Source organism: Crinia signifera, chromosome 19, assembly GCF_055691185.1.
Source record: "Crinia signifera chromosome 19, ASM5569118v1, whole genome shotgun sequence".
NCBI lineage: Eukaryota > Metazoa > Chordata > Amphibia > Anura > Myobatrachidae > Crinia > Crinia signifera.
Window position 1 is genome coordinate 139,703,058 of NC_139226.1, and position 22,886 is coordinate 139,725,943.

At 50.8% G+C, this 22,886-nt stretch overlaps 1 protein-coding gene across 2 annotated transcripts in view; it reads right to left on the reverse strand.

The window, feature by feature from the left end:
- The window catches only part of LOC146043102 (uncharacterized), an 82,740-nt gene extending 59,860 nt beyond the window's left edge, over window positions 1-22,880 (reverse strand). The window contains exons 1-14 of one of the 2 annotated variants that reach the window (XM_083163529.1): window positions 22,684-22,880; window positions 22,323-22,449; window positions 21,619-21,818; window positions 15,652-15,864; window positions 12,205-12,350; window positions 11,577-11,704; window positions 9,635-9,782; window positions 7,527-7,659; window positions 7,288-7,440; window positions 3,582-3,708; window positions 3,293-3,501; window positions 1,429-1,591; window positions 962-1,044; window positions 720-880 (exon numbers count right to left, since the gene is read on the reverse strand). In XM_083163529.1, coding sequence (XP_083019655.1) covers window positions 720-880; window positions 962-1,044; window positions 1,429-1,591; window positions 3,293-3,501; window positions 3,582-3,708; window positions 7,288-7,440; window positions 7,527-7,659; window positions 9,635-9,782; window positions 11,577-11,704; window positions 12,205-12,350; window positions 15,652-15,864; window positions 21,619-21,818; window positions 22,323-22,449; window positions 22,684-22,855 — 2,163 coding nt within the window. In that variant the 5' untranslated portion in view covers window positions 22,856-22,880. Of the gene's footprint in view, window positions 1-719; window positions 881-961; window positions 1,045-1,428; window positions 1,592-3,292; window positions 3,502-3,581; window positions 3,709-7,287; window positions 7,444-7,526; window positions 7,660-9,634; window positions 9,783-11,576; window positions 11,705-12,204; window positions 12,351-15,651; window positions 15,865-21,618; window positions 21,819-22,322; window positions 22,450-22,683 lie in introns of both variants that reach the window. The other variant, XM_083163528.1, reaches the window with a different exon arrangement.
- Between the last annotated feature and the right edge of the window lie 6 nt (window positions 22,881-22,886).

The window sequence follows — 22,886 nt, forward strand, 5'->3', positions numbered from 1 at the left end:
GCTGCCGAACCCTAACCCTCCACCCCCCTCACCCTCTGTACCTGCTGCCGAACCCTCACCCTCCACCCCCCCTCACCCTCAGTACCTGCAGCCGAACCCTCCACCCCCCTCACCCTCAGTACCTGCACCTCAACCCTTACCCTCCACCCCCTCACCCTCAGTACCTGAAGCCGAACCCTCCACCCCCCTCACCCTCAATACCTGCAGCCGAACCCTCCACTTCAGCCCCCTCACCCCCAGTACCTGCAGCCTAACCCCCAGCCCCCTCACCCCCAGTACCTGCAGCCTAACCCTAACCCCCACACAGCCTAACCCTCTACCCCCTCCCCCCCCCCGCAGCCTAACCCTAACCTAACCCCCTTAGTGCATAATTCTAACCCTCCCTTTTAAGTACCCAAACCCACCCCACCCCGCAGCCTAACCATAACCATTAGCCCTTAGTTCCTAACCCTCCTTAGTGCCTAACCCTAACCCTCCATTCTAAGTGCCCACCCCCACTCCGCAGCCTAACCTTAACCTTGCCACCTTAGTGTCTAGCCCCCATAGTGTCTAACCCTCCACCCCCTTATAGCCTAACTCTAACCCCCATAGTGCCTAACGCTTTACCCCCCCCCCTCCCAAAGGCGAGCCCTATCCTAACCCCAACTATCCCTTCTCCGCAGCCTATCCCTAACCTCGCTGTCATATCTGACCCTGTGTGTATTTGGGGTCGCACTCACCTTCAGCACCTGGACCCTCTGTATGAAGGCCTTATAGAAGGACAGGGTCTCGTTCCGGTGTCTCCCCAGCTGTGACGTCACATGAAGAGTCTGATCTTCCAGTTTGTCAAACAGAGTCCTGACGTTGAAGTCCTCCAGGTGCGGTATTGTGCGTCTCTCATCTAGGGCGCAGCGTTAAGTGAGGTGTATGGCGCTTCTGCGGCACTGTGTATAGTACTATGTATAGTACCTATAGTACTTACCTAATCCATAGGTGATTTCTTTCCCCCCAATATCCAGCTGCTCCCCAGAACCGTGACACCCAACAGCGTCGTAAAACTGAAGGCTGAATGTAGGAAAGATACAGCAATAAGTCCTGACCTACTCAGTACTGATCTATATATCTATCCACCTTTTCATGTTGGGACTTTTTTAGTGTCGACACACCCATTGAGGAGATAGGGGAAATTTACTAAGAATACAAATAAAATAGGCGTATTCTTGTATACAAATCCGCCTATTTAGCCGTATTTTCGTTAGTAAATTTCCCCCATAGAGGGGAGTGCCTGCCTGTGTTTTTATTTTTTTATTTTGCCAATTGATTTTGACCTTAAAACTATGACCTCTTTATTAAAACCCCTCCTCTCTGCCACCCCTAATATTGTGTTGCTGGAGAGGACGTTCTCCTCTGATGGGAGCCCACATATTATACATCAATAGCGCAACGCACCTGTCTCTCGTGAGCACGTATTCCGGGGGGATGTAGGGTTCTCCCAGACTCCTCCACCTGGGCTTCCAACTTTTCAGGGGGCTGGGACTGTACAGGGAGGGTCTCAGCACCACGGATAGGACCAGCAGGGTGACCATCACTAGGAAGAGCACCAGGAGAACCCCTACACCAAGCACAAAGCGGAATAATTAGTGGGGCGATGATGTCAGAGTATTGAGTAGCCCATAGTGGTCACAAGCAGCAGGTGACCCATTATCACAGGTATAGGGTGGAATTTAATTAGTTACGGTAATTCTCAGGTGAACTTAGATTCTATGGGTTAACATCCGTGCACACGGTAATGTACCGGGCTAAAAAATGGGTACCTCACGAAATTTCACCTGGCAATAAAGCCAGAGGCTTCCACCCTCTTTTATCTACATTACTGCATTTAACAAAATCCCCCCACCTCGTCCTTCGTCAGTGACTAAACAGACCATAACATTCTAGAATTAGAACATCAGATAAATGAGAACTATCATTAAAACCTTGGCGATCCAATACACTGAGTATTACAAAACAAGAAGAGAACATGTAACCTATCCTAGCTAACTGTAAGCAAGCTCCGGTTACCCAAGGAACAATGCACACAGTAGCCATGCCTGTACTGGTGGGTGCAGCACGTTATGCCCAAAGTTGGCACCTGCCAACTACACGCAGTACAGTTTGTCAAGTCCTGGAGGAATGTCAAACATCTGAAGAGTTAAAGTGACATCTCCAAAGGTTGTGACCAAGAAAGGCACCTATGAGAGGGTCTACAGCAGGGGTAGCCAACTCCAGTCCTCGAGAGCTACCAACAGTTCACGTTTTCCAGATCTCCTCACAGGTGCACAGGTGCACTCATTACTGACTGACACATTTGAAAAGATCCACAGGTGAAGCTAATTACTTCACTTGTGATTCTGAGAGGAGACCTGGAAAACGTTAACTGTTGGTAGCTCTGGAGGACTGGAGTTGGCTACCCCTGGTCTACAGCCTACAAAACGTGACATTTGATATTGAAGCCTTGGGAAGACATGACTGTAAGAACGTCCCGGTGAGAAGAATTTCATATCATGAGAATTCCAAATAAGTGGTGCTGTTGTTCCCCTCGTTTATAACCTCATTCGTATTACAGTGAAGTCTTATCCTTCGATATCATGGCCTCAACTAACTTGTGTTAAAGCCGTGAGTGATAACTTGGTATGACGTATGGGTCTTTAGAGATGGAAGCCTTGGTTAGAAGATGCCAGGGGCCACCAGACTGCAGGACAATGACATGAATACTTGGCCTTTCTAGATTAGTTTGGACCTAAAAGGATAACCAAAAATGGTTTCCTAACAGAAGCATTGTCAGTCAGTATGAGATATGCCAGTAACAGTGCCAGGGAATGACCACTACGTCCATAACTACTGCTAAGAGGTGCCAGTCCCTAGCCACACGCCATGGACACTCAGATTGAGGTGACCCGTCATGAGGTGACACACGGATATTGTACATCTAGCATTTCTCCATTCCCATGTACTGCACGCGGCTGGAGTCACAGGGACACAGGGATGCGTGCTTCATCTTAGGGAACCATTGTGGTAACATCTGCCACCACGTGCCTGCTCTGTGTGCCTCCCTTGTGATATTAGCCAGCATAGTGGCATAGAGACAGCGGTGGAAGAAATGTGGGTACATCGCCCTCAAGGACATTTGCAGCAAGATGTGGTGGTTGGCTCTGCAAAAGTCACATCATACAACCCCTGTGGCTACATTATCAGGCTCTCTCTCACCCTGTGGCCTGACTGATAACTGTACGAGCCTTATCTGTGATGACAACCTTGGTTATTATTTCATTACCTATGATAACCGGCCAGTTGGGCGCCAGGTTGAGTTTGTGCTGGGTTATTATGCCTTGCTTGATGAGCTGGGAAGGGGACGATGGTTGGACGCGTGAGGTTGCTGGGTCACAAACATTCTTTTCTTTCACAGTCACAAAAAGAGAGCGATCCCTAATTCCATTGTCCACGAACACGTATGTACCGGGGTCTCCGAAAACGTGAGCGAATCTACCAGAACAGGAAAAGTGTGTCTGTTATTCTGTTTGTGTTAGTAAATATCACAGAAGCCCTGATCACACAGAGGTTACCTGGACACATTGATGCTGGTCTCCCTGATGAGGTGATCCAGTCTCCGGAAGGGCCCGAAGTCCCAGTGGGGGTTGGTGTTATACAAGTGGTCTTTCTGATACACGGGGTAATGGCCGGACCCCCGCTCTGCAATAACAAATACAGGTTACACATTGCTTCCACTAATTGTGGCAGATTGTGTCCCCCGACGTTGGGGAAAATACCGAAATTCAAAGGATAAATTTACTAAAATATAGCCGTAAAGCTCCATTCACACATTGCACTAAATTTGGTGATTCCCCTGCTGGACTGAGTACTCCCCAGCTCTGCCCGCACCCTGCTGCTGCACCGAGTACTCCCTAGCTCTGCCCGCACCCTGCTTCTGCACTGAGTATTCCCCAGCTCTGTCTGCACCCTGCTGCTGCACTGAGTACTCCCCAGCTCTACCTGCAGCCTGCTGCTGCACTGAGTACTCCCCAGCTCTGCCCGCACCCTGCTGCTGCACTGAGTACTCCCCAGCTCTGTCCGCACCCTGCTGCTGCACTGAGTACTCCCCAGAACTTCCTGCGCCCTACTGCTGCACTGAGTACTCCCCAGCTCTGTCTGCATCCTGCTGCTGCACTGAGTACTCCCCAGCTCTGCCCGCACCCTGCTGCTGCACTGAGTACTCCCCAGCTCTGTCCGCACCCTGCTGCTGCACTGAGTACTCCCCAGAACTTCCTGCGCCCTACTGCTGCACTGAGTACTCCCCAGCTCTGTCTGCATCCTGCTGCTGCACTGAGTACTCCCCAGCTCTGCCCGCACCCTGCTGCTTAACTGAGTACTCCCCAGCTCTGCCCGCACCCTGCTGCTGCACTGAGTACTCCCCAGCTCTGCCTGCACCCTGCTGCTGCACTGAGTACTCCCCAGAACTTCCTGCGCCCTACTGCTGCACTGAGTACTCCCCAGCTCTGTCTGCATCCTGCTGCTGCACTGAGTACTCCCCAGCTCTGCCCGCACCCTGCTGCTTAACTGAGTACTCCCCAGCTCTGTCTGCATCCTGCTGCTGCACTGAGTACTCCCCAGCTCTGCCTGCACCCTGCTTCTGCACTGGGTACTCCCCAGCTCTGTCTGCATCCTGCTGCTGCACTGAGTACTCCCCAGCTCTGCCCGCACCCTGCTGCTGCACTGAGTACTCCCCAGCTCTGCCTGCACCCTGCTTCTGCACTGGGTACTCCCCAGCTCTGTCTGCATCCTGCTGCTGCACTGAGTACTCCCCAGCTCTGCCCGCACCCTGCTGCTGCACTGAGTACTCCCCAGCTCTGCCTGCACCCTGCTTCTGCACTGGGTACTCCCCAGCTCTGTCTGCATCCTGCTGCTGCACTGAGTACTCCCCAGCTCTGCCCGCGCCCTGCTGCTGCACTGAGTACTCCCCAGCTCAGCCCGCGCCCTGCTGCTGCACTGAGTACTCCCCAGCTCTGCCCGCACCCTGCTGCTGCACTGAGTACTCCCCAGCTGTGCCCGCGCCCTGCTGCTGCACTGAGTACTCCCCAGCTGTGCCCGCGCCCTGCTGGTGCACTGAGTACTCCCCAGCTCTGCCCGCACCCTGCTGGTGCACTGAGTACTCCACAGCTCTGCCCGCACCCTGCTGCTGCACTGAGTACTCCCCAGCTCTTCCCGCGCCCTGCTGCTGCACTGAGTACTCCCCAGCTCTGCCCGAGCCCTGCTGCTGCACTGAGTACTCCCCAGCTCTGCCCGCGCCCTGCTGCTGCACTGAGTACTCCCCAGCTCTGCCCGCGCCCTGCTTCTGCACTGAGTACTCCCCAGCTCTGACCGCACCCTGCTGCTGCACTGAGTACTCCCCAGCTCTGCCCACACCCTGCTGCTGCACTGAGTACTCCCCAGCTCTGCCCGCACCCTGCTGCTGCACTGAGTACTCCCCAGCTCTGCCCGCACCCTGCTGCTGCACTGAGTACTCCCCAGCTCTGCCCGCGCCCTGCTGCTGCACTGAGTACTCCCCAGCTCTGCCCGCACCCTGCTGCTGCACTGAGTACTCCCCAGCTCTGCCCGCGCCCTGCTGCTGCACTGAGTACTCCCGAGCTCTGCCCGCACCCTGCTGCTGCTGCACTGAGTACTCCCCAGCTCTGCCCGCTCCCTGCTGCTGCACTGAGTACTCCCCAGCTGTGCCCGCGCCTTGCTGCTGCACTGAGTACTCCCTCTACTCTGCATGATATTTGCCTAGATGGCACCCCCGCCAGAATAAATAAGGCGGCACCCTGAGAACCCCCTACAAAGAATCAATATATAGGGGTAATCTATTTGTGTGCGGAAAACCCATATTCCCCTGCCCCCATTTCCCTAGCACTGAGTACTCCCCAGCTCTGCCCGCACCCTGCTGCTGCACTGAGTACTCCCCAGCTCTGCCCGCACCCTGCTGCTGCACTGAGTACTCCCCAGCTGTGCCCGCGCCTTGCTGCTGCACTGAGTACTCCCCAGCTCTGCCCGCTCCCTGCTGCTGCACTGAGTACTCCCCAGCTCAGCCTGCACCCTGCTGCTGCACTGAGTACTCCCCAGCTCTTCCCGCGCCCTGCTGCTGCACTGAGTACTCCCCAGCTCTGCCCGAGCCCTGCTGCTGCACTGAGTACTCCCCAGCTGTGCCCGCGCCTTGCTGCTGCACTGAGTACTCCCCAGCTCTGCCCGCTCCCTGCTGCTGCACTGAGTACTCCCCAGCTCAGCCCGCACCCTGCTGCTGCACTGAGTACTCCACAGCTCTGCCTGCACCCGGCTGCTGCACTGAGTACTCCCCAGCTCTGCCCGCACCCTGCTGCTGCACTGAGTACTCCCCAGCTCTGCCCGCACCCTGCTGCTGCACTGAGTACTCCACAGCTCTGCCCGCACCCTGCTGCTGCACTGAGTACTCCCCAGCTCTGCCCGCTCCCTGCTGCTGCACTGAGTACTCCACAGCTCTGCCCGCACCCTGCTGCTGCACTGAGTACTCCCCAGCTCTGCCCGCGTCCTGCTGCTGCACTGAGTACTCCCCAGCTCTGCCCGCGTCCTGCTGCTGCACTGAGTACTCCCCAGCTCTGCCCGCACCCTGCTGCTGCACTGAGGACTCCCCAGCTCTGCCTGCACCCTGCTGCTGCACTGAGTACTCCCCAGCTCTGCCTGCACCCTGCTGCTGCACTGAGTACTCCCCAGCTCTGAGTAATGCTTGCGCTCTTAACATAGAAACCTAGAATGTGACAGCAGATAAGAACCACTTGGCCCATCTAGTCTGCCCCTTTATTAAACATGTTACCTCAACCCATATTTGATCCTTATTGCTATGTAAGGATATCACTCTGCCTATCCCAAGCATTATTACATTGTACTACTGTATCTGCCTCTACCACCTCTGATGGGAGGCTATTATTAATTGTTCACCAACATATAATGCAGTCATTTACCTTCTTTATCTCTATGTGTTGTTGGGGAGGGACATCCCCTAATTTTCATACTGCAGTTCTACACCCTGCGCCTCTATCTTATCAGCCCCCTTCTCCCACACTATGCCACATTAGGTTGGCGCGCCCACGCAGCACATATTACTGCAATAGGGTTTCAGTAACCTATAAATGACATAACTGGACATGATGTGGGTATTATATTATACTGACCTTTGGTGTGGGATGTCCGGCCTGCTGTTGCTTGGACAGTCTCTGATTAGTACATAGGAATATTTATATCTGTCGCGCAGATGGCACTTACGGTTTGGTGGGACGCTCAGCTGGAACAGGACAACGTCGCCCTGCCTGAGACACAGGATGGGGTTTGGGATCCGGGGCAGAGATCCAGTATTTGCTGACGCACCACCCTGATCTCCGGCTCGTGCTTTTCTAGGTGTTGGTACTGACCACGAGCCTGCTGGGGATATAGGATAGGATGTATAGACATGGTCGGATGAAGCATTGTTATCCGTGTAGTGGGGGGGGGGGGGGGGTCCTGACCTGCGAGGAAGGCTTCGATGACCTGTGCACTGGAACCTATCACCCCATACACTCCCGCGGGGCCAAACTGCACAAGGTGCACATGCTCACTGCTCCACACGTGCTGATCCGGGCCGAGGACGTCCAGCACCTCCTGGGGAGAGTAGAGACAAATGGGGTGCTAGGACATAGATTATGGCATGCAGGGTATAGCGGTGCAGGTAAAATACCAGTGTAGTGCAACAGCGCTAGCTAACAAATGGTCCTGACCTCATTTAAGAAGCGCAAACATGACTACGGTCTGGTGTAGCATCCTACTGCGTCATGTGATGTGCGCCTGATCCTCCAATGTGCACCACCTACTGACTGACTGTAGGACACACTACCTATGCTACACCTGCTTGTGGGAGAGAGGGCGCAGAGGAAGTCTGATAAAAGGGTGGGAGGTCGATGAAGAGGGGTCCAGGGGTTTTTTGAATTTTTACTTTTTTTTTATTTTATGAAACCCAGTGAAAGCTACAGTATCTAGAAGATGAGAGGTGTCTGCAGAGAGGTGGCTTGTTGGAGAGGAGAGAGGTGTCTTGTTGGAGAGGAGAGAGGTGTCTTGTTGGAGAGGAGAGAGGTGGCTTGTTGGAGAGGAGAGAGGTGGCTTGTTGGAGAGGAGAGAGGTGGCTTGCTGGAGATGAGAGAGGTGGCTTGTTGGAGAGGAAAGATTGGCTTGAAGAGGGGAGAAGCTATCTTCTAATGCAGTGGTTCCCAACCCTGGTCCTCAAGTAACCCCAACAGTGCACGCTTTGCAGGTCTCCACACAGAATCAGTGAAATAATGAGCTCCACCTGTGGATCTTTTAAAATGTGCCTGAATAATGAGTGCACCTTCTGGGTGACCTGGAAACGTGCACTGTTGGGGGTACTTGAGGACCAGGGTTGGGAACCACTGTTCTAATGCATTCCCCTGCTCTCAGACCTGCATTAGAAGAGTGTAGCTAACCTCCCAGGACTAGGAGTTCCCCTCAGGACTGCATTAGAAGAGTGCAGCTAACCTCCCAGGTCTTGGAGTCCCACTCAGGACTGCATTAGAAGAGTGTAGCTAACCTCCCAGGTCTAGGAGTTCCCCTCAGTACTGCATTAGAAGAGTGTAGCTAACCTCCCAGGTCTTGGAGTCCCACTCAGGACTGCATAAAAAGCATGTAGCTAACCTCCCAGGTCTAGGAGTTCCCCTCAGGCCTGAATTAGAAGAGTGTAGCAAACCTCCCATGTCTTTGAGTCCCACTCAGTACTGCATTAGAAGAATGTAGCTAACCTGCCAGGTCTAGGAGTTCCCCTCAGGCCTGCATTAGAAGAGTGTAGCTAACCTCCCAGGTCTAGGAGTTCCCCTCAGTACTGCATTAGAAGAGTGTAGCTAACCTCCCAGGTCTAGGAGTTCCCCTCAGGCCTGCATTAGAAGAGTGTAGCTAACCTCCCGGGTCTAGGACTTCCCCTCAGGCCTGCAGCTCCTCCATAATGCCAGGTTGCGTTGGATGTGTACAGGCGGCTTTGTTGTTGCAAGGTGCCCTGTGTATGTGTTTCTATATAGCGGCAAAAGGTGCTGACAAATACTACAGTTGTAATAATGGTTCCACACAAGTCTGTTCTCTGAATGAAATAATGGGCCTTACACAGACCTGATCAATGGACAGATTTGTTCTCCAGGTGCAGTAGAACTATAAGTCCCAGCTAGAGATGTGCAGGCACGGTTTGGCTATCCAAAACATGTGATGGCCGATAACCAATCAGAAAAATCCGAACTTGGTGATAGGAACCGAGTAAATCCGAAGCTGCCCATCTCCAGTCCCAGCATTCCTTGAATAAGGCCATCTTTACTTTCACTTACTAAATGAGCTTAGATTGGCAGGCCATTCTGTGACTTGTAGTCCTACACTGGCTGATGATCTAGAGGCTACTGACGCCTGTGTGTACAGTATTTCCTACACCCCAACCAATTATCTTATACACACAGCTGGAGCTAAGTGCTTATAATAAGTGTCTCTCTCCAGCTGTTCTTCCCATTGGGGAAGAGATACAGGAATATACGATCCCCCTGCTGCCCCCTCTAACAGTACAGAATGGGACCATACAAGCCCCACGCACCAGCCTCCGGCTCCTTCTCTTCTCCGGTTCCTCTATCTGTAGTAGAAACTGCATGTTGGGTCCAAAGGTCATTGATACCCGAGGGGCCTTCATCAGACAGAACCGGTCACACAGTTCCTCTGCTGCAACATACTGAACACAGCGGCACCTGTAGCGCAAACAAGACACCTGAGATCCTTCCACATGACACCTGAGAACCTCCCACATGACACCTGAGAACCTCCCATATGACTACGGAGAACCTCCCACATGACACCTGAGATCCTCCCACATGACACCTGAGAACCTCCTCCCACATGACACCTGAGAACCTCCAACATGACTACTGAGAACCTCCAACATGACAACTGAGAATCGCTCACGTGACACCTGAGAACCTCCCACATGACAACTGAGAATCGCTCACGTGACACAGGAGAACCCTCCCCCTCAGCTTGACAACTGTGGAACCTCACGTGACATCTGAGAATGCCCCATGAGACACCAGAAAGCCCACAAGACACCTGAGAACAGACCACGAAACACCAGACAGCCCACAAGACACCTGAAAATAGACCACAAGACACCTGAGAACAGTCCACGAGACACCCGAAAACAGTCCACGAGACACCCGAAAACAGTCCACGAGACACCCGAGAACAGACCACGAGACACCCGAGAACAGACCACAAGACACCAGAGTACAGACCAGGATACACCCAAGAACAGTCCACGAGACACCCGAGAACAGACCATGAGACATCATAGAACAGACCACGAGAAATCATAGAACAGACCACGAGACAACCGACAACAGACCACGAGGCACCCAACAACAGACCATGAGACACCAGAGAACAGACCACGAGACACCCGAGAACAGACCACGAGACACCCGAGAACAGTCCACGAGACACCAGAGAACAGACCACGAGACACCAGAGAACAGACCACGAGACACCAGAGAACAGACCACGAGACACCCGAGAACAGTCCACGAGACACCCGAGAACAGTCCACGAGACACCCGAGAACAGTCCACGAGACACCCGAGAACAGTCCACGAGACACCCGAGAACCTCCCTCATACAGTAATTACTGATGAGATCACCTGGCATGATTACAGAAATGCCCAATAACATGAACTGTTGGTGGTGAATCCAGCTGAACACGTACTGTGATAATGGCCCTTATTCTGATCGGTGCGGCTGGATCCGAATATGCGGCCAGGACCTTGCGTGCGAAACCCCGCCTTCCATACGGATCGCCAACTCCGTCCGTACGCGGTAAGAAGCTGGCCGAACGGACCGCACGTGTATTTTTCATGGAATACGCTGCCTCCATCTCAGGGAACCTCCCCCATCATTCGATGGTCGCAGACCATCGAATGCAGGACCGAGTGTTCCACCAGCTCCCGCAACCTCAGACCACACGGACATTTTTCCGTGCAAAAGCAGGGATCTGGGCGGGCAGCTGACATCCGGCGATGTCATATGTCCGCCCCCTACACGTGCGTCACGGCCGCATTACCATACGTACGCCCAGCGTTTGCATGGGAACGCCCATGAAACGCGGGGCGTATGCATATGGTAATGAGCCCAAATAGCCCTTCACGCCCCTCTCCACCCCCTGTTCGGAGTGTTCACATTTCATGCGGGATTTGGCCGTACGCCCCGCTCGCACATGCGCAGAGACGCCTCTGCACATGCGCAGACACAAAACATCGGCGGCACGAACGCACGCGGATATTACCGCACCGATCAGAATAAGGGCCAATGTGACTGATATACTCATAGGAACCTTTTTTCAGTTAAGCCTTAATTTATGCTGAACAGCCTTAAATAATCCCGCCCCCCCCCTCCACACCCTTAATATACTAAAACAAAGGAAAGGTGTGTATATATATATATATATATATATATATATATATATATATATATATATATATTGTAAGAAGACTGACATTCCCAGCTCGGCGCTGAGTTCTCCCCCTGGGGGTCCACAATACGGGGTACAGTCGTGGTGTTCTGGGGTAACACACTTCTTAGTAGATGCCAGGCGTACTGCAACACTGGCACAGCGTTCCTCCACCTGTAAATAATAAATATCAGACATATACAGTAGAGGAGTCGTCATTGTCATCTTTTATGGCCAATAAATTCTCAGATCTGTATCTACATCTCTACATCCACAGTAATGTGTAGTGCCCCGGGCACCACCAATCAGTATTTCTGGTCCAGAAGACCCTGCATGGTGCTGCTCATTATCGGTCCTTAGGCTTTCCCCAGAGTAGTGCCCAAGTCGCACACAGCAGATTCATGCATTGGCAGCACCAGTGCCCAGGACACCCAATATTGTACTTCTGTTATATTAGAGATTTATACCCAGTACAGAACTGTGGCAGGGCGCATGGCAGGGCGCATGGCAGGACGCATGGCGGGGCTTATTCACATAATCTGTGATGTGCTACTCAGGAATATTTGGTGCAAATCTCACCCGCTGCTTTACTTTTGGTGACGGAGGAGGATCCATAATTAAGGTCTATAAATAGACCCACACACACACACACACACACACGTAGTCCCTCGCACCTGCGGCTGGCAATCTAGGTAGCTATTGCTGTCCGATCTCTGCTTTTCCCGGTCATCATAGAAGACAAAGCCGGCCTGGCAGATGCAGGACCCATCTGACTCTTGGAAGGAGCGGTTTTTTCCCTGGCAGACACAGCTCCGGGCACCTGGGAAAGCAGAACCACAAGAATCTCTGATATTCTCCCCGTACTTGCGTGGGTTTCCTCCGGGTGCTCCGGTTTCCTCCCATAATCCAAATATATACTGGTAGGTCAATTGGCTTCAAACAAAATTAACCCTAGAATGTCTGTGTTGTACATGTGGTAGGGAATATAGATTGTGAGCTCCACTGGGGCAGGGACTGATGTGAATGTTCAACTACTGTATACTCTGTACAGCGCTGCGGAATATGTGTGCGCTATATAATAACAGGTAATAATAATCTCTGTACAGCGCTGTGGAATATGTGTGCGCTATATAATAACTGGTAATAATATTCTCTGTACTGATGAGAATGCAGCAATACGGGCACTACTACTGATGGCATGCAGCAATACGGGCACTACTACTGATGAGCATGCAGCAATAAGGGCACTACTACTGATGAGCATGCAGCAATAAGGGCACTACTACTGATGAGCATGCAGCAATATGGGCACTACTACTGATGAGCATGCAGCAATATGGGCACTACTACTGATGGCATGCAGCAATACGGGCACTACTACTGATGAGCATGCAGCAATAAGGGCACTACTACTGATGAGCATGCAGCAATATGGGCACTACTACTGATGAGTATGCAGCACTACAGGCACTACTACTGATCAGCATGTAGCAATACGGGCACTACTACTGATGAGCATGCAGCACTACGGGCACTACTACTGATGGCATGCAGCAATACCGGCACTACCACTGATGAGCATGCAGCAATAAGGGCACTACTACTGATGAGCATGCAGCAATACGGGCACTACTACTGATGAGCATGCAGCACTACGGGCACTACTACTGATGGCATGCAGCAATACAGGCACTACCACTGATGAGCATGCAGCAATAAGGGCACTACTACTGATGAGCATGCAGCAATAAGGGCACTACTACTGATGAGCATACAGCAATACGGGCACTACTATTGAGCATGCAGCAATACGGGTACTACTACTGATGAGCATGCAGCAATAAGAGCACTACTACTGATGAGCATGCAGCAATAAGAGCACTACTACTGATGAGCATGCAGCACTATGGGTACTACTACTGATGAGCACGCAGTACTACGGGCATTACTACTGATGAACATACAGCAATACGGGTACTACTACTGATGAGTATGCAGCAATACGGGCACCTCTACTGATGAGCATGCAGCAATACGGGCACTACTACTGATGAGCATGCAGCAATACGGGTACTACTACTGAGCATGCAGCACTACGGGTACTACTACTGATGAGCACGCAGTACTACGGGCACTACTACTGATGAGCATGCAGCACTATGGGCACTACTACTGATGAGTATGCAGCAATACGGGCACTACTACTGATGAGCATACAGCAATATGGGCACTACTACTGATGAGCATACAGCAATACGGGCAGCACTACTGATGAGCATGCAGCACTACGGGCACTACTACTGATGAGCATACAGCAATACGGGCACTACTACTGATGAGCATACAGCAATATGGGCACTACTACTGATGAGCATACAGCACTACGGGCAGCACTACTGATGAGCATGCAGCACTACGGGCACTACTACTGATGAGCATACAGCAATATGGGCACTACTACTGATGAGCATGCAGCAATATGGGCACTACTACTGATGAGCATACAGCACTACGGGCACTACTACTGATGAGCATCAGGATGCATATGCGGTGCTGCTCAGGCGTAGGGGCATAGGCATAAACATCTCCCATCCTCAGTGTACAGCGTCCAAATGAGAATCAGGTCCTACGCGGCTACACACAACATACATAGAGTATATCACTCAGCGTCTTCTAGCGGGAGGGACCGGAACACCCAACATACTGTACGTAGCAGTAGCTGTTTATACATTTACTTTAGATACACAAGTTACATTTCTGAGTCACAGGAACAAAGGACAGATGGGATTAAACTTGTAAGAGCAGGTCAGCAGCAGAAAGCAGTTTCCAGGGACTCTGTCATGCACAGCACTATGTACACTGCTGGTAGGATAAAGGGAACATTACAGAATGTACAGAAACAGGCACTGCACGGGGGAGGAAATACCGATAAGTGACAAACAGCAACTGGTTTAGGGAAAACATCAGAAATAATAAAAGGTTATTTGGGCACAAGGCTGTACGACTTGTGTAACAAGCGCCTGAGACGTCATCGAAATCACACAGAGCACTGAGACATGTCTGCGCGGAGATCAAGGGGTTCCGGCTCACACCAGGGCACTAATAGATGTCTGCGCAGAGTACCAGGGGTTCTGGTTCACACTGAGGCACTAATAGAGGTCTGTGCAGAGTACCAGGGGTTCCGGCTCACACCAGGGCACTAATAGATGTCTGCGCAGAGTACCAGGGGTTCCGGCTCACACCAGGGCACTAATAGATGTCTGCGCAGAGTACCAGGGGTTCCGGCTCACACCGAGGCACTAATAGATGTCTCCACAGAGTACCAGGGGTTCCGGCTCACACCGAGGCACTAATAGATGTCTGTGCATAGTACCAGGGGTTCCGGCTCACACCGGGGCACTAATAGATGTCTGCGCAGAGTACCAGGGGTTCCGGCTCACACCGAGGCAATAATAGATGTCTGCGCAGAGTACCAGGGGTTCCGGCTAACACGAGGCATTACTAGATGTATGCACAGAGTACCAGGGGTTCCGGCTCACACGAGGCACTAATAGATGTCTCCGCAGAGTACCAGGGGTTCCGGCTCACACCGAGGCACTAATAGATGTCTCCGCAGAGTACCAGGGGTTCCGGCTCACACCGGGGCACTAATAGATGTCTCCGCAGAGTACCAGGGATTCCGGCTCACACCGGGGCACTAATAGATGTCTCCGCAGAGTACCAGGGGTTCCGGCTCACACCGGGGCACTAATAGATGTCTCCGCAGAGTACCAGGGGTTCCCGCTCACACCGAGGCACTAATAGATGTCTCCGCAGAGTACCAGGGGTTCCGGCTCACACCGAGGCACTAATAGATGTCTCCGCAGAGTACCAGGGGTTCCGGCTCACACCGGGGCACTAATAGATGTCTCCGCAGAGTACCAGGGGTTCCGGCTCACACCGAGGCACTAATAGATGTCTCCGCAGAGTACCAGGGGTTCCGGCTCACACCGGGGCACTAATAGATGTCTCCGCAGAGTACCAGGGGTTCCGGCTCACACCGAGGCACTACTAGATGTCTCCGCAGGAATATGCTCTGCAGTATGTATTATCCATAAGCACCTTCTTATTACTGTACCAACCTGGTTGGGAGTAGGAGAAGCTTCCGCAGAGGAAGCATGACACCTGAGCAGACAGATGGTTGTAGGTGCCAGCAGGGCACAGGTGGCAGTCTCCTGGCTCCATTCCCTGAGTGCTGTTTCCATAAGTGCCAGGTGGGCAAGGAACTGGTGCTGTGGCACTGGGTGGACAGTAGTAGCCGGCCGGGCATGCGTACAGCTGGTAGCTCTCCACACCTATTATAATGACAGGAAAGCATTACTGTATGTACATCAACATCACAGATAACGTGTCTTAGATGGTGACGCCAATGCCATCAGGTGATGCCTGGGCACAGAGAGGAGAGGGGGTACTAATTGCCCCAGCCCAGTCTAGCCACAGAGGCCTGGCTGGGGGCAGTTACTGAAGGGTACCTGCATAGTCTTTTACTGTTGTTAGGGGGTGTGGCCACACCTGGATTTGTCCACGCCCTTAGTGCCCAAGTCCTGCGGGTGTCTCAGCGGCTCTAGATATTGGACCTGGAGGCTGACTGAGCTGTACTAAGGTCACATGGAGGGGTGTGATCCGTGCACCATGGGTATGGCCGGTATGGTATGGTGTGACGGGTGCCGTATGGGTGTGGCCTTGTTGCGTGGGTGTGGCCAGCACCATTTGTACATCAGTCCGGTTGTCTCGCTAAACATGGGAAAGTAGAGATCTAGTAGAAAACTGGAATGTGTCATTATCATTCTGTATGGTGAGGGCCCTGTATATGCGGACTGCAGTCCCATCGCCTTGTTGTTAATCTGGAGGTACAGCGCACTTTGGCCTTACTACCTCCGGCCCTAGGGATCAGGTTCCAGGCTGTGCGCTACTACATATGTGACACTATGCGGCACAAGACCATGGTACGTTCCCTACAGGGCATTACTGTTATTAGTCTGGTACATGATCATGCATGGACTACAGTATCCACTATATACATCTATCAGACCATGTGCTCTTTAATAGACAGTACTGGGCCTACAACACAGGGACCAAGCACTCACTAGTTACATGATGAATGGTATAATATACTTCAGAGGGGAGGAGGATCTACGCCCCCCCCCCCCCCCCCCCCCCCCCCCCCCGGCCAGGTGTAAGTAAATTACCTCAGTTATGTTGCTGACATTTTTACGCATCTATTACTAACAGCAATAAAATGTTTTGAATATAAAATCCGCGACCTGCAGTCCCAGCTCTATGTAAACAGTCCCATAAATCTCCGCTATCTTTACTATATTTAGAAAGAATTTTCCATCTCCCCGTAAAGCTTGCTTCAATGTATACATATAACAACACCACTTATATCTCCACAGATAGAGGATCTGGCCCCAGCGGTCAGCCACCCGGGGGCAGAGACTACCCGCATAGCGACATAATGGAGACTGCACGGAGGTGGAAATACACAGGCTCAGCAGACATTGAGCCACATTCAAACCTGATCGCAGGACAAATTTGTTCTCAAAATGGGTAATATCATGCTGCACTGCAGGTGGGGCAGATGTAACGTGCAGAGTTAAGGCCCATACACACTAGAAGATTTTCATTTCAAAAGACTTTGCCAAAATCTTTGATAGATACATCTGTCACCGGTGTAGTGCGTACACACTGAGCTATCTCTGATAGATATATCTGTCACCGGTGTAGTGCGTACACACCGAGCTATCTCCGATAGATATATCTGTCACCAGTGTAGTGCGTACACACTGAGCTATCTCTGATAGATATATCTGTCACCAGTGTAGTGCGTACACACCGAGCTATCGCTGATAGATATATCTGTCAACGGTGTAGTGCGTACACACCGAGCTATCTCTGATAGATATATCTGTCACCGGTGTAGTGCGTACACCCTGGGCTATCTCTGCTAGATATATCTATCACCAAAGTAGTGCGTACACACTGAGCTATCTCTGCTAGATATATCTGTCACCAGTGTAGTGCGTACACACTGAGCTATCTCTGATAGATATATCTGTCATCAGTGTAGTGCCTACACCCTGAGCTATCTCTAATAGATATATCTGTCACCAGTGTAGTGCCTACACCCTGAGCTAACTCTGATAGATATATCTGTCACCAGTGTAGTGCCTACACCCTGAACTAACTCTGATAGATATATCTGTCACCAGTGTAGTGCGTACACACTGAGCTATCTCTGATAGATATATCTGTCACCGGTGTAGTGCATATACACTGAGCTATCTCTGATAGATATATCTGTCATCAGTGTAGTGCATACACACTGAGCTATCTCTGATAGACATATCTGTCACCAGTGTAGTGCGTACACACTGAGCTATCTCTGATAGACATATCTGTCACCAGTGTAGTGCGTACACACAGAGCTATCTCTGATAGATATATCTGTCACCAGTGTAGTGCGTACACACTGAGCTATCTCTCATAGATATATCTGTCACCAGTGTAGTGCGTACACACGGAGCTATCTCTGATAGATATATCTGTCACCAGTGTAGTGCGTACACACTGAGCTATCTCTGATAGATATATCTGTCACCAGTTGTATAGGACGCTAAACTCAGAAACTGGTATAGAAACCTCTTTTTTTGTGGAAAGATGCTCGCAAAGCATTTCACACAGTGAGCTCAGTTCAGGTGCAGTCATGTTTGGCTACCCAGCTGAACGCTTTCCATACCGCCACAAGCTACTATAGGTACCTCCAACTATGCTTTGATTTATTTTACTGTATGCTACAGTATGTCCCCAAGTTGTACAGGACGCTAAACTCAGAAACTGGTATAGAAACCTCTTTTTTGTGGAAAGATGCTCGCAAAGCATTTCACACAGTGAGCTCAGTTCAGGTGCAGTCATGTTTGGCTACCCAGCTGAACGCTTTCCATACTGACATAGGCTACTGAAGCCACCTCTGACTATGCTTTGATCTCTACTGTTACTGTATGCTATGATGCTCGGGGCTTGTAGAATGTAGTATGTCATGTAAATTGTATTATATAGTGGCACACTTGTATATTCTCTATATTCTTTTATTCTGCATACATTGGGTTAGCTGGCAGCACCCGCTGGTAATGGCATGGGGGTCACTGCCGGGATCCCACCCATACTCAGTATTTAGCAGTATTGCGCTAATCAATTAAATCACCCATGCTACGAGCTTTAGGAGAAAGGGCAACATCTGCTGGTATCATGAGATCTATGAGGTCACCATACCCCCATCACCACCCACCCAGACTCATCTACCAGTCCCATAAATCTCCGCTATCTTTACTATATTTAGAAAGAATTTTCCATCTCCCCGTAAACCTTGCTTCAATGTATACATATAACAACAACACTTATATCTCCACAGATAGAGGATCTGGCCCCAGCAGTCAGCCACCCGGGGGCAGAGACTACCCGCATAGCGACATAATGGAGACTGCACGGAGGTGGAAATACACAGGCTCAGCAGACATTGAGCCACATTCAAACCTGATCGCAGGACAAATTTGTTCTCAAAATGGGTAATATCATGCTGCACTGCAGGTGGGGCAGATGTAACGTACAGAGTTAAGGCCCATACACGCTAGAAGATTTTCATTTCAAAAGACTTTGCCAAAATCTTTGATAGATATATCTGTCACCGGTGTAGTGCGTACACACTGAGCTATCTCTGATAGATATATCTGTCACCGGTGTAGTGCGTACACACCGAGCTATCTCCGATAGATATATCTGTCACCAGTGTAGTGCGTACACACTGAGCTATCTCTGATAGGTATATCTGTCACCGGTGTAGTGCGTACACACCGAGCGATCTCTGATAGAGATATCTGTCACCGGTGTAGTGCGTACACACTGAGCTATCTCTGCTAGATATATCTGTCACCGATGTAGTGCGTACACACCGAGCTATCTCCGATAGATATATCTGTCACCAGTGTAGTGCGTACACACTGAGCTATCTCTGATAGGTATATCTGTCACCAGTGTTGTGCGTACACACCGAGCTATCACTGATAGATATATCGATCACCGGTGTAGTGCGTACACACCGAGCTATCGCTGATAGATATATCTGTCACCGGTGTAGTGCGTACACCCTGGGCTATCTCTGCTAGATATATCTATCACCAAAGTAGTGCGTACACACTGAGCTATCTCTGCTAGATATATCGGTCACCAGTGTAGTGCGTACACACTGAGCTATCTCTGATAGATATATCTGTCATCAGTGTAGTGTGTACACACTGAGCTATCTCTAATAGATATATCTGTCACCGGTGTAGTGCCTACACACTGAGCTATCTCTGCTAGATATATCTGTCACCAGTGTAGTGCCTACACCCTGAGCTAACTCTGATAGATATATCTGTCACCAGTGTAGTGCGTACACACTGAGCTATCTCTGATAGATATATCTGTCACCAGGGTAGTGCGTACACACTGAGCTATCTCTGATAGATATATCTGTCACCAGTGTAGTGCGTACACACCGAGCTATCGCTGATAGATATATCTGTCACCAGTGTAGTGCGTACACACAGAGCTATCTCTGATAGATATATCTGTCACCAGTGTAGTGCGTACACACTGAGCTATCTCTGATAGATATATCTGTCACCGGTGTAGTGCATACACACTGAGCTATCTCTGATAGATATATCTGTCATCAGTGTAGTGCATACACACTGAGCTATCTCTGATAGACATATCTGTCACCATTGTAGTGCGTACACACTGAGCTATCTCTGATAGATATATCTGTCATCAGTGTAGTGCATACACACTGAGCTATCTCTGATAGACATATCTGTCACCATTGTAGTGCGTACACACTGAGCTATCTCTGATAGATATATCGGTCACCAGTGTAGTGCGTACACACAGAGCTATCTCTGATAGATATATCTGTCACCAGTGTAGTGCGTACACACTGAGCTATCTCTGATAGATATATCTGTCACCGGTGTAGTGCATACACACTGAGCTATCTCTGATAGATATATCTGTCATCAGTGTAGTGCATACACACTGAGCTATCTCTGATAGACATATCTGTCACCAGTGTAGTGCGTACACACTGAGCTATCTCTGATAGACATATCTGTCACCAGTGTAGTGCGTACACACGGAGCTATCTCTGATAGATATATCTGTCACCAGTGTAGTGCGTACACACTGAGCTATCTCTCATAGATATATCTGTCACCAGTGTAGTGCGTACACACGGAGCTATCTCTGATAGATATATCTGTCATCAGTGTAGTGCGTACACACTGAGCTATCTCTGATAGATATATCTGTCACCAGTTGTATAGGACGCTAAACTCAGAAACTGGTATAGAAACCTTTTTTTTGTGTGGAAAGATGCTCGCAAAGCATTTCACACAGTGAGCTCAGTTCAGGTGCAGTCATGTTTGGCTACCCAGCTGAACGCTTTCCATACCGCCACAAGCTACTATAGGTACCTCCAACTATGCTTTGATCTCTGTTACTGTATGCTATGATGCTCGGGGCTTGTAGAATGTAGTATGTCATGTAAATTGTATTATATAGTGGCACACTTGTATATTCTCTATATTCTTTTATTCTGCATACATTGGGTTAGCTGGCAGCACCCGCTGGTAATGGCATGGGGGTCACTGCCGGGATCCCACCCATACTCAGTATTTAGCAGTATTGCGCTAATCAATTAAATCACCCATGCTACGAGCTTTAGGAGAAAGGGCAACATCTGCTGGTATCATGAGATCTATGAGGCCACCATACCCCCATCACCACCCACCCAGACTCATCTACCAGCCCAGTGCTTGGAGCAAAGTATCAGTCTGATATCAGATGGTTTCTGCATGAACAGAACTCTGAATAGCTTGTAGTCCTGTCTACACCCAGTCTGGTGCCACTGGTAGCCCAGCTAGGTGCATGTGGGGGGTGGCGGAGGTCCCAGTACGTGCGCCACAGGTCCAAGCGTTCCCAGGTAAGCTGTTGACAGTGTTTACAATTACCTGCGGGGCAGCTGTACCCGGCTGGACAAGGCTGGCACACGGCATCTGTGGCACTGGTGCTCCGGTATGTCCCAGCCTCACATTTCTGACAGGAAGTCTCTCCAGAATCTCGCAGTATGGTCAGCGGAACGGCTGCGGTACCTCCTGTACAGGACACCTTGTATGCGCTCCCGGGGGGGCAGTAGTAGGGGAACGTGCAGCTGTACACAGGGGGGAGAACCACAGTGACGAGCATCAGAGGACACACACAGTACTGTACAGATACAATGTCATTGTATAGCAGTGCTCATCACAGAACGATAGCACTTACACCCTTAACAAAGGCTTTTGGAGCAGTCTTGGTTAAGTTTAAGACTAAAGATATAATATGACAACATACACGAATTCTGTGTGTGTGGTGAAATGCGTCAGCCTTTGTACAGTATTCCAGCGATTACCATAATAACCATGACTCCTCCCACAACTAAATACCTGCCGGATGCAGTGTGACACTATACAGGGCGGTGGAACAGTGACGCTAGGGGTAAGCATGCGGAAGACGGCTACTGGGATACTACAGGAAAATGCAGCAGGATTTTGGGGTACATTGAGAAAATATATACCATATACCGGCTCTGTGACTTATGTCATGCATACTGTCCATGTATATAATATTCCCCCCCCCCCCCCCCCACATAGTTCTGTATGATGTTAGTCACACTCACAGCTGTGCGCTGGTGTTATAGGTAGACGATCCCTCGGGACAGAAGTATCCACCAGGACAGAGCGGTGGGATTCCTGTGCGCAATGCGCAGTATGACCCCGCTCTGCAAATAAACTCACTGATAGAGCCTGCGGAGGGAAAAACATCATGGAGGTCAATGAGGAGAAAGCTACACTACTGTAGCCTTACACACACACACACACACACACACACACACACACACACACACACACACACTGTCTGTGTCCAATACAGCTGCAAGAACAGCACCCACCTACAGGTACCCCACCACCCACCCAGAGATACGGTTCTGCAGTAACACGTCTGGCACATCCCATTATATGGGCAGCTGGCTTACACACCGGGTGGGCACTCGTATCCGGGCCTGCAGGGGATTCCCATAGTGTTGGCGTCCTGCGTTACCGTCGGATCAGGGCAGTAATATCCCGCTGGGCAGTGCTCACAGTCCTGCACAGATGCAGCGCCTGGCTCCGTCCTCAATGTACCAGCCGGGCAGAGCAGGGGACCACTCATACTCGGGCACCAGTACCCTGGCGGGCATGGA